This window comes from Eurypyga helias, unplaced genomic scaffold (assembly GCF_000690775.1).
Source record: "Eurypyga helias isolate BGI_N326 unplaced genomic scaffold, ASM69077v1 scaffold48604, whole genome shotgun sequence".
In the NCBI taxonomy this organism is placed as follows: Eukaryota; Metazoa; Chordata; class Aves; order Eurypygiformes; family Eurypygidae; genus Eurypyga; species Eurypyga helias.
In genome coordinates this window covers 1-20,600 of record NW_010245294.1, presented here as the reverse complement: position 1 = coordinate 20,600, position 20,600 = coordinate 1, and the positions used below count along the sequence as shown (strand labels likewise).

Sequence of the window (20,600 nt, the reverse complement as noted above, 5' to 3'; positions counted from 1 at the left end):
CCATCCTGTGACTCTATGATTCAACTGCACACAAGACACTGAACCCACAAAAATTTCAAACAGTTTTCACTGGAGTGGTGTTTCACGACAGGTCTGGGTGTCTCACTTGCCATCTAATAGTGAAATGTAGTTCGGGAACTACACAGGAAAATAACCTCAATTTCAAATTAAGGCTGTATAAATTAAAAATTGGGAGAAAACACCCACAGCAAATTTTCCTTAAAGAATGAGACAATTTCTACTTGGAAAAAATTAATAAAATTGTCATTCACAGTGAAGTCTTATCCATTTGTGAATATGATTTTAAGCGTATCATGTTCTCAGACACCCAAATTACTGAATGCATCCAATAAGCATGAAGGATTTGTGAAAAACTGTAGTACTTAATTCCGAAGAAAATCCCCACAGATTTCTAGGGCTTAAAGAAAACTCTTGAATGGTAACTTTACATTTGGGTAAGAATGTATTACATGACACTTCAGCCCTAACTCTCCAGTGGATTAAAAAAGCATATTTTACTCTAAAAGACCAACAACACTGAACTACAAAAAAATCCAATACTTCAAGTTTCAACATTTGCCTATTTCAGTGTTTTTGCTGTTATTTTTGTGTTGAACAGGGGATGGCAGCATTAAGTGTCATCTCATCATAACTCAACTGAATTGTATTCAAAGGATCCTTTTCTTATTAGACATTGTAAAACAAATGTCTGTGTTTAATCAGCTTTATTTGTAAATTGTATGTACGTCCTCATTCTGTGTACAGATTCCTTCATAATCTTACTGTCATAGAGTTGTCCAAAGGATCCAGCCATTTGCACTTTGGAAAAAGAAGAAGGCATTCTTGCAAAACCAAACCAGGCAGATTCGATGACTATTATTGCATATTCATTTGCTATATTCTAGTTTTTGTCTAAGAGCTTAAAAAAATGCCTTTCTCAGAACATGACAACCCTTTTTTGTAACAGTTTGCTATACACGTACTTGGTAAGAAAAACAGACCATTCAGACCAAGGCATTTCTACAAGCTACCACAAGATGTCTCTAATTCACCGGAATCTCCAATATGACTTCAACCCACAAGGTGGTATTTTCATACCACCGAAATCTGCTATGTCTTCATTACGCTACCAGGATGCACATCTTCGGTGTTACCTGTTTACATTACTTAAAATAATTTTGGATCAATGTATTTGAAATGCATTATAATTAAGATATTTTACTGTATAGGCTAATGAGGTTTTTTTAAAACTATAATTACTAACTTCATTGAAATCGTAAATAATAAGAAATATCAAGGTATATGAAATATAGTTTGGACAAGTTCCCATGTGAGTGGGAATGGTTCAATTAAAATATTTCTAAAGCAGAGGAAAAATTTACACTATAATGCCACAAGATTTTTTTTTTTTTTTTTTTCATTTTAAAGAATGTGTGAAGGGCGTTACACTGAAACTTATGCCTTGACATCACTAATGGTCTGGTAGAAGCCCGTTACCTAATACAGAGACACTGGACTGTAGATTATATGCATAGGGGGAGGTTGGGAACAGACACTTGGACCGCAGATGCATAAGAAGCAGTTTATCAGTTTTTTTACATTTGTTTCATCCTTTGGGGTTTCTTAGGGTGGGCAGTTTGTGCATGCTCGAGCATGCTTCACTTTACAAGGAACAGTTAAAGATTCACTGAAGCAAAGAGTTCAGTGGTTTGGGAACTCCTGTAGGAGGAAGAAGGATTAAATGCTAGCTTTGTTTCCAAAATCTATTAAATATCAAAATATCACAGCAGACCACAGCACATGGTCTGCTCTGACTTCCACTAGGCAGCAATGCTTCTAAAAGTGGGTACCGTAATACTGTTGTCACAACACTCGCTCCCTCTACAGATATAGACCTAATATATTTCTGTTTCAGATGCCCAAACTGCAACACTCAGCGGGGCACCATGTTTCAGAATAGAAATATTCTGAAAAATCTGGGAAAACAAACATCCCAGCCCTCTAAATGTGTTATGCTGGTAATAAACTATGAAACCCATAATAACTTGCTATCCATTGAAATTCTCAGTTAAATGTAGATATCCACTCTGCTATATCCACTTTTTCACTACAGATGACAGTATTATTAGGAAAGTATTTCACACATATGTTTTCTTACATCATTAGGGGTCTTCTCCTGCTTCTCATGCTTTTCCCGGTCATATGCCATCTTTTTCAGAAGTTTCTTCATAGCTTTGTCCTTTTTCTCCTTCTTCTGTCTTTCAGTGTTTTGTTTTCTCACTTGGTTAACAATAAACTTAGGAATCTAGGTGAATATATGTAGCAAGTATGAATATCTACATAACTTCCTTAAGCAAATAACTTACCAAAACTTAATAAATTGACAGACTGTCAGGTAGAACTCAGAAAATAGTATTTATTTCCAGTAATAATAAAAGATTCAAATAATATAAAGCTGAAAAATAGTTTAAAAACCACTCTGTGATGTTATATTCCTTGTAGTAAGCTTCTGGGGGAAGAGAGGTGGAATTGTGTACTTTCTGCAGTCATAAAAATTCACTCCACACTTAGTCTGTACAACGCTAATACCTTTTCCTCATATACAGCAAAGGTCACCATTGTTTAGTTACTGATAGACAACAAAGCCCAAACTTCTCCAGTCTGTCTGAGTTAGAGCTTTGCTTGAGACCATGGCACAACTTCATTTTTTATCAAAACATGCTTTATATAATACGAGGTTTGGCCCAAAAGGAAAATGGACTAAACCACCATGTTTCCTGCTAATATCTCTAAGCAGAAAAGAATAAATTCCTCAGAACAATGTAAATTGACAGGCAAAAGATACTCCAAGGACTTATTTCTGAGTTCACATATGGTACACACAATATTAAAACTCTGACCATCAGAGATTAACTCTACAATAAGATGTAATTCTGTTCCACTCCTGTAAGAGTTACCTATGAGCAAGAACCCAGCTGGACAGGGCTGATTTTTCTCTAAATCATGGAAATAAGTCCATATTACATCTTTGTTCAGATGCCTTGTTTGTGAAATTTATGACTCCTCCCCTGCCCTCCCCTAGGATACACTTACTGTCCAGAGAAGTTTTTGGTACTGAATCATAAAGCGCATGACATTTGCCGTTCCAGCTGCCATAACAAACTCGCTTTGTTCAATAGTCTTTGAACCAAACCCATGAAATGTGAAAAGGTTTGGGGCCATCACCATCGCAACGTTATTTAACGTCATTTTATTTCTGTCTCGATGATCAATTACCCTTTGGAGGAATTCAAGCAATACCTGCAAAAAGAGCAGAAGTTACAGTTCAACTCTGCACATGAAAAAGTTAGACTGAAACATGTTACACATTTTTGGAAAAAGCTCTTTATTCCTAATAAAACCACATGAAAAGCAATCAATAGGAAGTATGGATATGTTTGTTCACAGGACTGTAATGCAAGTTTTGTTTCCTTTAAGCAATGAAATAAATAATTCTCTTTTTTTTTGTGGACAACATTTTCAAAAGCATTCACGTGTGTTCAAAGCCCTGCACAGCAAGTTTTTTCAAAACCCTCGTTATGTAGGTGCGTAAGTAAGTAGTATCCCACAGAGGCTTTTGAAAACACTACTGTTGGCATTTCTTAAATTGAAAGTGAACACATAGGGCCAACTGTCATGGTTATGGAAACATGGAGTGGCTAGCTCTGTAGGGTAAGCAATTTGTGAGTAAACCACTGCATTGTGAATGACAGGTACCCAGTTACAAACTGACATTCTTCAATTAATTCAGTTCTGCATATTTGTAACAACTCAGGAGTCCTCCTGACTGCTTCTACACAGGAAGTAAACTCAAAAAGAAAGTATTGTTTAAACAATAGGACCTAATAGGATTTTTTGCCTGTAACAGAAGATGTTCTGCATCCTACAAAAATTCTGCAAATTAATTCTTTACTGTAGCAATTTTAATAGTAAGCATATTCTGAAAAAGATTAATAGCTTTGCTACAAAAGCACAAGCCCACATTGGAAGACCCCCTGTGAAGTGCTGCAAATACCAATAGGAAGTGTAGCTTATTGAGAGTAGAAACAAACATCAAAGAGAAAAATGGGGAACAAAAATGGAGAGCTAAACCCATTTCATAAAAGCAAACTCTCATCCATAGTATTCTTACACTTTATTTTTTGCATTGGAAATAATGACTGCTGCCAAAAAAAAAAAAAAAGGAACGAACTTTGTAAGAGAAAAGGTCGCTCACAGGGAGATTATTAATAATAATCTCCTGGAAAAATCTCAAGTCACATTCTTAAAAGTCATTTGGGAGGAATTAGGGTCCTAAGTTGTGGTGTTTTTTTCTTTTTCTCTGAAGTTTTGTGAAACATGAAAACAGAAGGAATCACTAGTTTCAGCACTGACTTTGAACTGAAATGTTGAACTGAATATTGAAAGACAACAGCATTCATTACAGTGGATTCACAGAAAGAGGCAAAATATTTGTGTATGAAAATAAGTATTAGCAATTCTAACCTTCAGAGTGTCTCTGTTTGCTTCAGGTAGAAGGAGAACCAAAAGATTCAAAGCTTGCAGTTGCTGTTTCTTCATCGGAAGATCTGCCAGTGAAGCACAGGAACCTCAGCATTTTAAAATTGACATTTGTTCCCTTCAAAAAACACGGTTTCAAAGTGGAAACCTCTTGCAAATTGCTGAATGCATACACATGCTTAACTGTCATAGTGTGACAAAGGACTAGCATATCCTTGGTTTCTGATACTCCCTTCCAAATGTTCTTTTAGGATTCAGTTACTGTGTGACTCAGCAGTCTTCTGGCAATATTTTCTAGATGCCTTGTGAAACTTTATTTTGCAATGTTACAAGAAGAAACAGTCAGCTAACAGTTCCTCCCTTTTTGAGCCTGTGCCCCAAGATATGAAAGGGTACATTCAAAACTGCTTTCACAGTTTTCTCTGATTGCCTTAGCGGTTGCATGATCTCCCAAGTCACCCACGCAGAATGAACACCACGTGTTGCTGAACAAGGCAGGTCTCCAGCGATATAAGCAGCAGCAGATGCAGTGGCAAACCAGTGGGGATAAAGCCAAGCGCAGAGGAGCTTAACACATATCTACAGCAGTGAGTGCTTTATCAAATGTGGCAAGCTATAATTAAGGAAAAGTGACATTGGTTCTGCCTTTTACCCAGTTGCTCAGTGATACGTTGTTTACCCAAGATGCAGGACGAGTGCATCCCTGCACTCCTCCACCTCCTAGAAGAGCTCCTACATTCTGGCAGTGTTGAGCATCAGAAAGCCCCAACTCTCCCACATTTGTCACTTGTGATAAACTTCCTCCTGTCATGCTTTAGAGGATGTGTTCTGGCAAGTCTTCTCAGCAGATTCCTGATGAATCGGGCCGTACATAAAACAAGTCAAGGAGGAGGTACCTGCACTTGGCATAGTCTTATCACACTATTTCAAAATTCAACAGGGTTGTTCTCGTCCTGCTGGGATTCTAACTGAACTGCTATTTCAAATGCATTTCATCCAAATCAGGTTGGGAGATATCTCCAAAAAAATGTTAAATGATGAAATAAAAAAAAACCTTGCTGACTACTTTCTGCTGTAATAAAATTTAAGGCTCTGAACAAATGAGTGATAACATATGGAGGCATTTAAAACATTCAACTGGTGGTAAGTGTATCTACATGCTCTAGAATGACATATATTAAAAGTAAATGCTTAAATTTAGTTCCAAAACACCACGTCACCATGCTCAAAAATCAATGAGAATCAACCCTTTCCTAGGAAAGTAAGCAAAAACATAAACCAATTAAAATTCATGACTTAAATAAAGGTTTTCTGTCTGTACACCTACATAATGACTGAATTGTAGTTGTTTAAATTATTTTAACTACCAAAATTAATTGTTTAAATTAAGTTGTTAAATTATTTAATTCCAATCACACTACTTAGCCACAGTATCATGAAAACCACTGATTACTGTCACAAAGATGGCTCATTTCCTCTAACACCTGATCTTATTACATGTACCCAACAAGATGGGCAGACAGTTTAAACAATGGGAGGCTATGAAGTGCTATGTCTGTTTTGCATCAAATCCTTTGGCTCAATCCAGAAAGTGTTTTGGATCCTGGCACCTGACTACGTTCCGGGTAAGTAAAACCACATAAGCTTTCAGACACCTCAGGAGCAGCAAGCAGAAACCCTCCTGGCTCTAACCAGTATCCAGAAAGTGGAACAACCTTGAGGAGTTGTTTGCTGCCAGTGTAATTTGAAAGCATCCTGGCCAGCTTTAGCCACTCAGTACTGCAAAATCAACATTATGTAGCATGCCTAAGCACCAGCCTCCCATTCTCACCGAATTAATGGCCTTGCAAGGCAGCTCACAACCTGGAGACTGACACAGCCCACAGTTTTTAAGAATATTTGTCTGTCTGCCTGTCCATGGGAATTGCCTGAAAGTGTCCCTCAGAAATGAACCCTGGCTCTGCCTGCAGACCAGGGGAATAGCTTTTTCTGAAACTTGCATTCCTGTGTTGGCTGGGGAGTTAATGTATGTAGGTTCTCACTCCTGATTAATTATCACCAAGCTGCTCTCTTTCCATTATAGCTGGGATGTTTGCTCTCTTGGTGACTAGTTGGCAAGGAGGACGTTTTCACAGGAACTTGCTGATCTCAAGGGACCAGGGATGATCAGCAGTTCTGACTATTCTGCTCTAACTTTTCCTGCTGTAAATGGATAAAATACCCTAAACTGCAAAAATTACCATTTGTTAGATTTTCTGCAGAACTATTCTATCTTTACTGGTGTTTTCTTTTGTAGCAAATATTGTTTATAAACTGATATCATCACACACAATTGCCTTATAACCCATCTATACCTCCTAACAACTATCAGAAACATCAGAAAGTGGCAGTGTGCTTTCATTTTACGTGCAAACTATTAAAATAGATGTTCCATGAAAAACTTTTATTTGTACATTAGCAAAGATATGCCCAGTCTTTTCTCAGGAGAAGTGATAATGTTGCTATTCAATTTGGTTTTCAGTTTCACATATTATTAGCAAAAATACTGCCACGGCAGAGGCACTTCTCTCCACTGGCATCAATTCCTCGCAGCTGAGACAGAAAGGACACTACTCACTCTGTACATCTTGGAAAGCTTTAAGATATTCTATGGTGAGGAGTGGCTGAGGCAGTTCACGGATAAAGAGTTTTAAAAGACTTGCTGCATCATGTTGCTTTACATTTTCCCAGTTGAAAGTCCCTTCATAAAATTTTGCTTCCAGTTCTTGGCAAAGACCCTGAAAAGCAGTAGATACAGAGAGCACCAGTAACACTTGGCTGCTGGAAGTCATGCATTATACACATAGCAATACTTGCCATACTTTGAAGGGAGTAGGGGGGGTGGGACATCTGAAATATTACTGAACTCCAGCCGCCTCTGATCTTTTGCTACAAAAGGATAAATTTGGGATCAGAAGCACTGAAAGCAAACACATAGTAACAGGCAGAAGAAGGCCAAATCATATAGGAAGAAATCCCATGGGCCTGCCTCAGGGCCACATAGAATATACTGTAAGAACCAGATATATTCATTCACATAAGGATTACTGCAGGATACTGCTGGCAGGAGGCATTCCCATATACCCGCTCTGCACCCACGGCAATGCTATGATTTGGCTTCCACAGATGTATGAAAGCGAACACCCTGAGAAGACTGAGTCCTTCTTAGTCTTCCCTTCAGCATCAGTCCCCACCTTGCACCCACTTCATTTATTTCCCTGTCCAGCAGAGTAGGAAGTGGCCTCGGGACAGGGCCAGCAGCCATGAGGCACTCCTCACAAGTCCCTCCCTTCTTCTTGCCTCCGTTCTTCCAGAGAGAAAATGAGGACAGAGACACTGGCTTGTTTTGTAAAGTATGTGAGATGAAATGAGGGAAAGTGCTATGGAAAAATATGGCCTTAATTTTTTATCTGGACAAGAAAGGCACTTTGGGTAGAGGATATTAGATAATTTTTCAAGATGCTGTTCTGATTAAATTTAACTCTGTCCAAATGGGTCTATTTACAAAGAAAATGTGGACACTTAGGTTCATATAAAAGTTGGATGTTCTCAGCTGTCCTCCAGAGAGATCATCTGCCTCCACTGATTACAAAGAGGGTTCAAAGGTGCAAAGATCCTAACTCAGATGTCTAAAGTCAAGTGGGTGTGATTTCCTGCTCATCAACAAAAGCAAGCTTTAGAAATAAAGATGAAAATTCTCCCCAAGTCTCACCAGCTCCTCCATCCACATTCAGACCAAATCACTATGGCAAAAGCTGTATTAAACAACTAAATTAAATGGATTGCTTTATCTGAGAGGCAAGGGCAGAAATGTGAGGTATGTGTCATAACAGACTAATGCTTAAGATTATAAAGTCAGTGTATTTTTTTAACAACAACTCTAAAATCTATAGAATAAGACAACAAAGTATTTTTTCTTGAGATTATCTATGCCTTTCGATAAAGTTACATAGGGAGGAAAATATTTTCTTTTTATATAGGAGAAGAAAAGAAAATTAAGAGAAAACATCAGTCCCTTAGTATGCTAAATTCTTTTGTTTTCCTATAAAGTTTTCTATTTGAGTAAGTAAAGGAAATTAACATCTTTGCTAACACAACAATTGCTTGAATCAAAGAAGCAGCTCCTGCAAATAAATAGGTAAAAAATTAATGAAAGTCAAATAGTGAACAATCCTCTGCCTTGGAACTCATATTAAACTGATAAAATCAAAGAATAAACAAATTAAAAAAATCACTCAGAAAACATTCCAGTATGCAGAACTGATGAATAGAGAAAAATAAATAATGGAGGAAAATTCTAAAAAAAATAATACCTTAGTTACTGGTAAATAAACAAAGCCAATTTCTAAAATATTCCCTTCTTTCAGTTGTTTCTAATGAACCAGTTGCTGGACTGAGTTCTTCACAACAGAGGCTGGCAGATGTCTTTGGACAGCTGAATCCACTTAAAACAGTCCTTTCTGTTTAGAATTTAAGTCCAGTTCAGACATCTTTTTAACACATTGACTCTTGGCGTGAATCATACTGTGTATTTAGCTTCCTGCATTAAGGCAAATACTGGGGAAGAGTCTGCATGTAATTGGCACTCACTCTGCAAAGTGTTGGTGAGTACAGACGTGCCTAACAAGATTGCGCTTAGTGAGCTGAGTAGTTATACTGCTGTTGTAAAAATAAATGTGAGAGGTTCTTCAGTGCATGTTGGCTGCCTTGCCCTGTAACACAGGTTAAGTCTAGCTATTAAAATAGGCTCACAATGCCAGAGAAAAGCTTCCTCCTGGGGTAGAAAGACTATATATGAACTGTTTAGATGATTAAGCTGGTTCAGGGAAAAAGCAAAAGGCTGGAAAGCTCGTGCCAAGAATTAATGAGATTTTGGCACAACTGAATTTGAAACATAGCCTTTGCTCTCCTTCCAGCTACAGTCTCGTCCCCAAAACTACTCTGGATAAAACGATCAGCTTCCTGGCTAATACAACTCAGTTTTCGTTGTAAAGAGATTTTGATTTCTGGTTTTGAAAATTTTCAGAACAACCTGGTATTAAAATATATTTCCACAACAAAATAAAATCAGCAAGTGCAAGAAAGTTTTTTGGGATGTTTAGGATCTGTGCAATATTTTACCTTTACTCTTGTTGCAACTCCCGGTATTCTAAGAAGTCCTTCTGTTTCCAGAGTTGTCTCTTCTATCTGGGCAATCAGCTGTCAAACCCAAAGCAAATTGCATTAATATTGCAGCTTTCCAGTATCTGAAGGGGGCCTAACAAGGAAGCTGGGGGGGACTTTTTACAAGGGCCTGTGGTGACAGGACTAGGGGTAACGGGTGCAAATTGAAAGCAGGGAGGTTTAGATTGGATGTCAGGAAGAAATTCTTCACAGAGAGGGTGGTGAGGCACTGGAACAGGTTGCCCAGAGATGTTGTGGATGCCCCATCCCTGGAACTGTTCAAGGCCAGGCTGGATGTGGCTTTGAGCAACCTGGTCTAGTGCGGGGTGTCCCTGCCCATGGCGGGGGGGTTGGGGCTAGATGATCTTTGGGGTCCCTTCCAACCCAAACCATTCTATGATTCTATGATTCTAATAAAGATGCCAATCAAAAATTACTGGTAGATAGTTCTTATGTACTGAAGCCTTTATGTATGCATATGTGTATGCATGCATTCTAACAAGCAGACACTCAAATACAGTTTGCAAATGGATTGCAGTTGCTGTAGATGTAGGAAAAAATCCCTTAATATGGCTCTGACCTGCTTTATGAACACTATTATTTTGTTAAAAAAGAAAACTGTATTTTTTATATCTCCTTCAGGTACTGATGAAGGTTTTTTCCAAAATTACTCGTCTTCAAAAATAAATCCCAATTACTGCCCTTGTTAAAATGCCTCTAAATCAAAACAATTAAGGCAACATTAGAGATAGAGTACAAACTTTCTCACAAATACGCTTCTTTACAACTTTATCCAAGAAAACTTAAACACTTTCAGGCTTTAAGGAAGCTTCAAGTTTGAAAATCCTGGCATTCTCCTAACTAAAGCAACAGTTTGCAATCCTACGCATGGCTTAGACAAATCAGTAGAAATTCTGTAAAAGCACTTAGAACACGCATCATAAATTCTGTTTCTCTAAAAGATACACGAAGAATCATTCACTGAAGGATGGCTCTAAGAGTATTCCAAAGAATTTTGTAAATGTCAAAAGCTGATGACATCATTTTAGTACAAATGGTTCTCACAATGTTTAACTAGGGCAGTGCCCTTGTTACATACCTTCCTGTGCCAGCTCTTGAGCAAGAAAAATTATGCAACACAGTTGTGTTTTCTCCAGTTCCAGAAATGAAAGGGGCTTTAGCTATCACTCTATTTATGTAACTGATAAATGCCATAAAAAAAGAACAGGGAGAAAACCCCACAAAATTAGAAAACAGCACTAACAGTGTCACCCTGGGCTTTTTTTCTTGGTTAAAAAAAGGAAAAGTGCTAACTGGCTGCATCCAGCTGCCATATTCAGCTTACACCAGAGCAGTGGCTGCCAGTCTCATCGGTTGGACACTGAGGGCATGCTGTGTGATTTGCCACCATCCCCGCACCCAGGAGGAAGCAAGGTCTGGTGGCACTGCTGGCGCCCACAACTCCTTCGCATACACTCACTCCCCTCCCCTTGGCAGGCAATGAGTGCCAGCCTCCTACCTACGGGAATCCACTCTTCACCTCTATCAGGGTTACTTTGCACGGCTTCCTTAGCAGGACAGAGACCTGAACCAATTCCATATTGGTATTCCTACACAGATTGGTACTACTCTCAGATTTTCCAGACAGAAAATCCCTAGGCTAAATTATGTCATTCTTTTCAACTATAATTCTCCAATGAAATAACAACTAGGTGTATTTTTATTAAAAGTTTTGTTGTTTTTTTCTTTTTTAAATCAAGCAGCCGTCCTGTCAGCTTGGTTTGTTTCATTTCATTGATAACCAAGTTAATTTAAAAAGCAGTGTGCACAAAAACATTCTCTCTTGCACCCTATTCTTGGAAAGCACATGCTGTAGAGAACAGGCAGAACAAATGGGAAACTTTTTATTTTCATGTTCTCATTTAAAGAAAATCTGTATTCCAAATGATGTCTGCACCTTACAAAACAAATCACATCCATGAGCTAGAAATGTTTATGTAGAATATTCTTCCTGAAGAACTATGCTTACTGTGTTGCTAGAATAGTACAGCGAGATCAATCACTTTTCGTAATTTCTTTTTTTCTGAATAGCATCTTTCCCAGAAATGTATTTTGATGATCCTGAGGAAGTAATTTCTGGCATGAATGACACAGTGGTAGTTTTGAGAGAGTGATGCAAAACTACTTCGAGTATTTTGTTTCTTGAAAAATCACTTCCCAAGCAGGTCCCCAACCTGAAACTGTTATGGCACACACTGTGGTCTCTCCCTTCTCATGCAATGAGACCTACTATGCATGGGCAGTAAACCCAGGGTCTCCATCATCTTTCCTATTATCCTCCCCATTACTGTGGCATGATATAGGCCAAAGCATCCCCCCACATACTAAAGCAACAGATCTTCTGGAAAAGAGCTGCTGCTACCACCAGAGACAGTCTGATGCCCACTCCCTAGTCACCTACCCTGTGGCCCAAATCACTTCCGGAAGGAGAAAGACACTTCCTAGAAAGGGAGGTTCAGCCTGTGGGCCAGGGATTGAGAATTTCCATGGAATTTCAAGTATTTGCTCTGAAAAAAATGGACAGCCCTACGGATGATGGAAGTCACACCACCTTTATGAAGTGGAATTTGGCTGCAGTGAGTTCTTACACTGATTGTCAGTTTTCACAGGCTTATTAGTAAACTTGACTAAATCTTGGAGACCAGCTGTAATAAAAAAAAGCGCCAAAACCTTTATTCCTTAAATCAAAATATGTCTGATATGAAGTATCATATTTACTGAATTAATAAGTAAAGCTGCAAATAAAAGCTACAATGAGTTTGATTGATTACAGTAATATACTGAAAACTGTGCTATAGGGAGCAAATAAACCCAGGACAAAATGTTATCTGTTTTTCATTTGCAGGTGTGTAACGAGTTGACTTCTTCGTGCCTATTTACCTTTTGAAAAATCAGTGGAATCTTGGTTCCTGGCATCTTCTTCTGATCCTGTTCCAGTAAAACTGACAGTGGGACACCAAATAAGCCAGAGTCTGAAGAATAAAGCAAAAAGATATTACCCACATCTGTTCCAGTACATGTGATAATAGCATAAACCCACATTTTTGAAGCAGTAAGTCTATTCAATACATTCAGAGCTATTGACCTTTTGTTCAAAGTGTTTGAATGTCTTTCTCAATCAAGTTATTACACAAAACATTCTGGCTAAAAGGATTCATTCATCTCTTCCTTCAACCATAAATCAGGAGTCTTCTGTTTTGACTTAAAATTGCCATCCACATATTCTGCAGCACAGTGAAGCAAACTGCATAAATGAACCATCTGCATGGTTCTGGTTTGCAGAATGGGTCTGATGATGCAGATCTTCATCACTCAGTTAAGATGTAAATGGCATGAGCAAAATACACAGAAATTTGGCTACTAAAATGAGACAGATGTAATTATAGCCCAGAGTTACTCAGAAAACTTCTCTCTATAAGGGTTTTGAAAGAAGAGCTTTTCGATCCCTGTGCTTTTGCGTTACACAACACCAGAAGGATAGTAAGACCACCATCTTGCCAAAGGTGTTTTGCCTTTTCTTTTTTTTTTTTTTTTTTAAATAAAAGTAGAAGTACAGTTAAATCTTGGTTAAAAAATGGCCTTTACAATAGTACTAAGGTAATGCACATTTAAAAAAATGGAATCTAGTCTCAGTTAATCTAGCCCTGATGTAAACCTAGCCTTAGTCTTCAAGTAAATGGGACTCCCATGTGTTTATGGCCCACTAAAATAAAAGTAAACGACCAAGTGAACTAACCCAAAGTTTGCTGACACAGAACAACTCTGTCAGAAGTACTGATAATTGCTGTATGTGCAACTTTTCTGAAACAGCATATAACAACACTACATGTAGCTAAAAATTCCAGCTTGGTACGATGCCATGCCGATATTGAGCACAGAACAGCTGTAATTACTAAAAAGATGTGAACCCTTGAGGGAATGTGGTATATGTCAACAAAACATCCATTTCAGTGCCAAATCAGGAAGTTCTTGTATCTGTATCAGCATAAAAACTCTACCTATAAAATATGTAGAGACTCATACATTCGCTCAATATCCATACCCCACAGTTTTCTCATCTTGAAGATCTTGTCAATAATAAAAGCTTCTACTGAGATGAAGTTGGAGAAAGAAACGGTAGGAGGTCAATAGAAAAGCACAGCTGGGCACAAGCACAGCATTCCATGTAAGAATTACACGTTCATCGTCTATATGTACCCAAGCATCAAAGGGAACAGACAATAGATCCACCATTGTTATGAATCAATTGGCCAAAGAACACTTCAGGAGTGAAGATGTGAGGGTCATGTAGAGCAACAACGCACTGAAGGCATTACATTCCTAAAGCAGGTTTGTTTGGCAGAAATGACCAATGGCATCCTGGGATGCATTAAGAAGTACGTGGCCAGCAATTTGAGGGAAGTTATCCTCCCCCTCTACTCTGCACTGGTGAGGTCTCACCTGGAGTGCTGTGTCCAGTTCTGGGCTCCCCAGTTCAAGAAGTCCAAGGAACTACTGGAGAGGGTCCAGCACAGGGCCACTAAGGTGATGAAGGGCCTGGAGCACCTTCCATATGAGGAAAGGCTGAGAGAGCTGGGTCTGTTTAGCCTGGAGAAGAGGAGGCTGAGGGGGGATCTTATCAATGCTTATCAATATCTAAAGGGTGGGTGGTAGGAAGATGGGGCCAGGCTCTTCTCAGTGGTGCCCAGTGACAGGACGAGGGGCAATGGCCATAAACTGGAAAACAAAAGGTTCCACCTGGACATGAGGAATTCCTTCTTCCCTGTGAGGGTGACAGAGCACTGGAACAGGCTGCCCAGAGAGGTGGTGGAGTCTCCTTCCCTGGAGACTTTCAAAAGCCACCTGGATTTGTTCCTGTGTGATCTACTCCAGGTGATCCTGCTCTGGCAGGGGGGGTGGACTAGATGAGGCTAGAGTTCCCTTCCAACCCCTTCCACTCTGTGAATCTGTGAAATTGTCATTGTCTACTGCTTACGCATCTCCATGAGTCTAGCCCATCTTTTTTAACCAGGGCTTTTAATCAATTCAATGTTTTTTATAACTGTGTCTCATGATAATAAAGTGATGAGTGAAGTTCAATTAACAATAAGTCTGTCAAGAAGAATGAATTTTTTAAAAATTACCCAAAATACAAGAGAAGAAAGTGTTTTGTCTCTGTTTATTAGTGAAAGTACAAGCACTTCTGCAAGAAGAAAATGTATTTAAGGGATCAAGGTCTTATAGATGTTTCTGTGTATGTCTTTTTCACTTAAAAAGCTATTTTCTACTACTGTAAACCGAAGAGCATATTCTGAAGAATCTATTGTACCTTGCTGTACACCTCTCAACCCTCTCTGTTGCTTTCAATTATTTAAAGCGAGCTATTGCACTGTCACATTCACTGAACCTTGACAACATGGTTTTGGCCAAAGCAGGCTTGTGATTAACTGGGAACACATTTCAAGCTCTTGTAAAGCATTTAGGAAACGCCAGAAATATAGAAAACAAACAAAGCACTTAAAACCTCTACCATCTTGAAAATTTGTTTCCATGTGTCCTATGTTCCCAAGAAAAGCACTGTGATTATACATAGGCTCCAATAGCTTGCAGAGCATAATGACACATTGCAGCTGTCTCAACATCCTCTCTAACAGCCAAATCTTCCACTTAATATGATGTCATTCAGCATAAAAACTGCATTATGGTCCGAGTAAATACCGGATGGGAAGGCCTATGTGACAGGAAAGTTTGTATCACACAGAAGAAAGAAGCAGGTGACAAAGGCTCCCAAAGTATCTCCAAGCAAGGGCAATGAAAGCAAAAAAGTCAGGTTGAAGTAGCACAGTACCTACGCTCAGGAAATCAGTAAAAGAATACCCACAAAGAGCCCATACATGTGCTCTCCCAGGGAATGTATCAGCACATACAAATTTCTGTGAAGCATTTCTTCCTGCACAGCACACTACTAAGACAGGTCCCCTACTTCACTCCTTGGTTCATATACTCAGTGACTGACCTGAGTTTTGACTTCAGACAGAGAGCACAGTCCCATAGCTGGAGTGACTATGTGTGTGAACTTGCCTAAAGTGTGCTTTGAGTTAAGGCTTATGATTAAATGCTGCTCAGGACCTACATTACTATTTATGCATTAATATAATTTTTCTGCTGGAAGATCATAAAGAACCAGATGCATTTGTTTATTGGATGAAACCAGACACATTTGGTTCAGAATATGAAACACCGACTCACCTTTGGTTTTGATTTTTACAGCTTTTTGCTGCTTGAATTCTGTCCCAAGTATGTCATAGAGAGCAGTTAATTCAATCAGTGCTAAAGAATAGACTTTCTTCATGTCCTGAGGGGCCAGGTCACCAATCTTTGTGGTACCTGTTTTGTCCTTTGGCAGCCTGAAATTCTAAAAGCAGAGATTTGCAGCAGAGTGAATAATCCAAGACATAACAAATTATTTACCTCGAAGGCTGTGTATGCTTCCGGGCATAGCCTTTCATCATGAAGCCTACTGTTACTGGGAGAATCCCCCAGATAGATTGAACAGCAGATGATTTTAAAATCATAGGAAGATATAGGTTTCTAGTGACTTCTGGAGGCCACCTAATTCAACTGTCTGCTCAAAGCAAGGCTAAATTATACGTCTGATCAGATTGCTCATTGGGTTGTCCAACTGAATTTTGAAACCTCCCAAAAAACTCTGTGGGCACCCACTCCAGTGCTTAATGCTCTCATGGGGACTTTTTTTTCTTTGCAAACCGTTTCCCCTGTAGTCACTTGTGCCCATTACCTCTTGTCCTTTTGCTGTGCACCTCCAAGAAGAGTCTGGCTTTGTCTTGCTTGTAACCACACCCCAACCCCACCCCTCCACCTTCTGCATCCTTTTGCAAGCAATAGTGGTGGAAATAGCTGTTGTCCACGAACAATCCTAGGCATGTACAAATGGGACAGAAATCCTTCTGCACTTATGTACACAAAATAACATACTTGGCTGCCATATCAATAATAATAAAGGCGTTCCCTTCTTAGGGAAAGGGGATCCTTAATTATGGCTCATTTCTGTTGCACTAAATGCTCAGAAGGTGCAGTAGAGACCGATAAAAGGAACTGAGCCAAGAGGTCAAGGATGAGGGACTTCCCAGGTCATACACTCCATGTCTCACAAGAAGGTTTCTAAGCAAGACTTGTCCAAGCCTGACATGAGCATTGCGAAAGGCTTATTTTGATTTAAAGTCAAGAAGGTTGACATGGCTTTCTTCTATTTGGAAAGATATATGATACTCCAGAATTATTTCCTCATCCTGTACAGACCCAGCGATAGCACAGCTGAAGTGGTATCCATGGTACATGACTACAGTGGCACAAACTGAAACATAAACATGATTTACAGACTGTAGTCAGTTTCCTGCCTCGAGGTTTCATTGCCTTGCACAAACATGCGTGTTTCAAAATAGCTGCCAATGATAAAGGTGCAACAAGCACAAATTGTAGATTTAAATAGGTAACTCCCTTCCTTTTCCTATCATTTTGTCACTCCCTTCATCACTGAAGGAGAAAACCCATAGCCATGTCTTTGAGCAATCCTCCATAAGACTAGCTAAAACTACAGCTAAAGTATGTAGTGTGCATATATACGCACACATATACCAAAGTTAGAGTACAGCTATAGTTTCTTTGCTGTAGGCTGCATTAGAGAGATGTGACTCAAACACTTTAGAATCCATTTCTAAATATCCATTAGTGTCTGGTTTATAATGTTTAAACTAGGATACACGGGGTAGCTATGATCTGAAGAACTGCACATGCTCTTATCTAAATTAAGTGTCTGAAGAACTGTGAAACATTATTACTGCAGACACTATGTTTGCTCAGACGTGTCTGCAAACATTGTTAGAAAAAATGAGACCTTTTTCACATCAGTCATTAGTTTACAGGTCATACATAACTGCATGTTCATGAACTGATAGAGAGAGAGATTCTCAAAAAGATGCCTGAGCGTCAACAGCTAAATGCCTCACAGCATCTTTTCCATTTATGTGGACTCATTCAGAATGAGCCTTTTTTAATTTAGAGTTAGAAAGTAAAACTGAGCACAAACTATTGTAATTTCCTACCACTTCTATAGACCATTTTGTTCTTCATCCTCATCCCTCACCTGTTTGCACTGGGTAACTGCACAAGGTTTCTACAGGCATCTACCAACCCTTTTTAAATGTCAACAGAGATTTTCATTACAGATGTAAAGCATCTCACCTCAGATAATAGGAGAAGAGGCTATAAACAAATGAAGTAAGGACACAGTTTGTGTACAAGTACCAAAAAGCCACTATTCTGGCTTAATATTACCAGTCCATTATTGCTTACACATAAAGCACATTTTGACAGAAAGACAATGACATAAATAGTCATAAAAGCAGTTACTTCCATGTTACTGAGGATACTACTAAAAAATAAAAAAAAAGAGTTATCTTGAGAAGGTCTATCTTCACGAAGCTGGATCCAAAAATGTTCTTCTAAGTGTAATTCACCCACTATCAGGTAAATATTATCCAAACAGTACCACTAGTAAAAGCAAAGAATGAGAGTAATAAATAGGAAACACCTACCGGGAGAAGAGTGTCGCCCCCTCCACCCTTGCACATTTTGCCTACTGAGCTGTCTTTGAGATTAGCTGCCTGTTCTGAAAAAGATATCTCCAAATTTATGTCAGTGTCTGAAGACGGCACGTCTTCAAGCGGGCTCTTCTGCTCATCCGTTCCAAGACTGAACTTTGGACCTGAAAAGAGTAAAAAAACTAATAATCAACAGCAGCACAGCTGAGCATCACTCAGTGCATAAGAGTAAGTTTTAAACCAAGTAGAAGTTAACGCTGTGCAAGGGATAGACTTCTGAGTGGCAAATTCACTCATTTCTGCATTTTTTCATGTCTATTGAAAATTTAGCTTCTTACAAGGGTCCAACTTTCGTAGTTTCTCTTGAGTAATTCCGCCAAGGCACAGGGTTTTCTCCTACTTATCTATTATGAAAAAAATCAGGCAATCCACCTCAAACAAGCAGCAGATTCCCAGGACCTTCCAGAACCCAACAACTTTGTCATGAGGTTTCTTGCCATCACTTCCAGCCTCAAAGACTGTAACATCCACAACCAAACCAGGAATTCTTTACGCTGTTAAAATTTCAAAGAGATTATTTCTTCTATGATCCCTCTATGATTCCTCTATGATAAATATTAACATCTGAGGATAACAGGAGTACACAGATCATGTTATTGTCCCAAAATGCCTCACCTCAGTCCAAAGAATCTAGATTCCTCAAACCTATTTGGACAAGTTTCCATGATACAGGGAAGAACTAAGTACACAACAACAGTCTTACTTCTCTTTCTTTGTTCCTTAAAGGAATCAAACACTAGACCACTGTAGAACATTTTTGGGGTTCTTGTTTTAAAAAGAAGGGAAAAAGGGAGGGGCAGTTCTGCTTTTAGAGAAAGAAGTCTAATTTCATAGTAAGTCACCCATTGATTTTCAGTCTGAAGTTAAAATGTATCATGAAAGAAGCAAGAGGAAAACTACACTGTAAATACGCTATTTAATACAAAGCACAAAGATAATTTAGCCAGAGCTAAACTCTGATCTGAATTCTAAGATTCTGATCTCCACTATCTCTCTTGTGATGTGGTATTTTTTAAAGGACACATCAAAGGACTAGGTTCCTTCTACAAGACATTATAAATACTTTGCAAGTATTTGTGATGAAATTCAGACTTTCTTAAAAGCAGCGCAAATATAAACAAAGCAATCCTGCTCATTTCAAAGGGAATGTGCTTCTGCCACTGGCTCCTAGGTGCAGGAGACAACAGCCTGTTCAAAGTTAACATACCACAAGTGCAGGAAAATTGGGATGGAAATGGACATGAGTTGAGGAGAACCATGAGCAGTGCATATGCTTTTCCATAAGAATACTTTGTAACATAATAGATTAGTTTCTTTACACCGCTGTGGGAAATTTTTGTATGGCCTGGAATAACTATGCTAAGCCGAGCTGGAAAAAATTCCCAGAAAACAGTTACAGCTACAGCAACATTTGACCTTGAAGCAAGGGAAAGGCTGCAGATAGGCTGATTAAGAGAGAAGATGTCAGGGAAGTGCTGCTCTACACTGATACTTTCAGTGGTCTGAGAAAGGGCTGAGCTGCGAGCACGCAATCCAAACAGCATATGAAGCATCAAGTTTTTTTAAAAAAATACACCAACTCCAAAGCTTTTCTGAATCATATCTGCATTGAATTGAAAGACTACACCCAAAACAAGTCTAGTCTCCAATATTCTTTAGAGTGAGCCCTGAAAATGATCTCAGCCTGTTGGGGACAAACTCAGGGGGCCTAAGAGTCAAGTGGCCGCAGCCACCACAGCCACTCTCCAGTAGGGCACAGTCCTTTACACAACCACTCCCACTGCAATGTAGTTGATCTAGAGCTGAGACGCTTCCATAGAGAGGAGGGAGATTTGAGGCAACACTCTGACTCTACTTGCAACCCAGCAAAGCTGTGAAAAGTAAAGTAAAACCTTTCCAAATTTTGCCTGTTGTGTGTTTCACTCACCACTTGCTCTTTCCAGAGTGGCTTCTGCTCACTTCCATAGACCCCAAGAAGAAGCCTGGGACATACACTAAGATTAAGCTCATCCTGAAACTAGAGCTGCTATTTTCGGTAAAGAGATACATGACACCTCAGTAACCAAACATATCCAAGGTCAAATTCATCCCTGGCTTCGATCTTTACCCCAAACGCCAGCACCCCACCCCCGGCCCCCC

General features: G+C 39.1%; 1 protein-coding gene across 1 annotated transcript; it reads right to left on the bottom strand.

The window, feature by feature from the left end:
• Positions 1 to 2,158: 2,158 nt before the first annotated feature.
• On the bottom strand, positions 2,159 to 18,565 carry ARHGAP18 (Rho GTPase activating protein 18; the record flags this gene model as incomplete). Its single annotated transcript, XM_010150003.1, has 8 exons — positions 2,159 to 2,305; positions 3,094 to 3,300; positions 4,525 to 4,607; positions 7,157 to 7,316; positions 9,700 to 9,777; positions 12,682 to 12,773; positions 16,030 to 16,195; positions 18,396 to 18,565. Coding segments are annotated over 8 exons (1,103 nt in total), but the record flags the coding sequence as incomplete, so codon positions are not given.
• Positions 18,566 to 20,600: the final 2,035 nt, after the last annotated feature.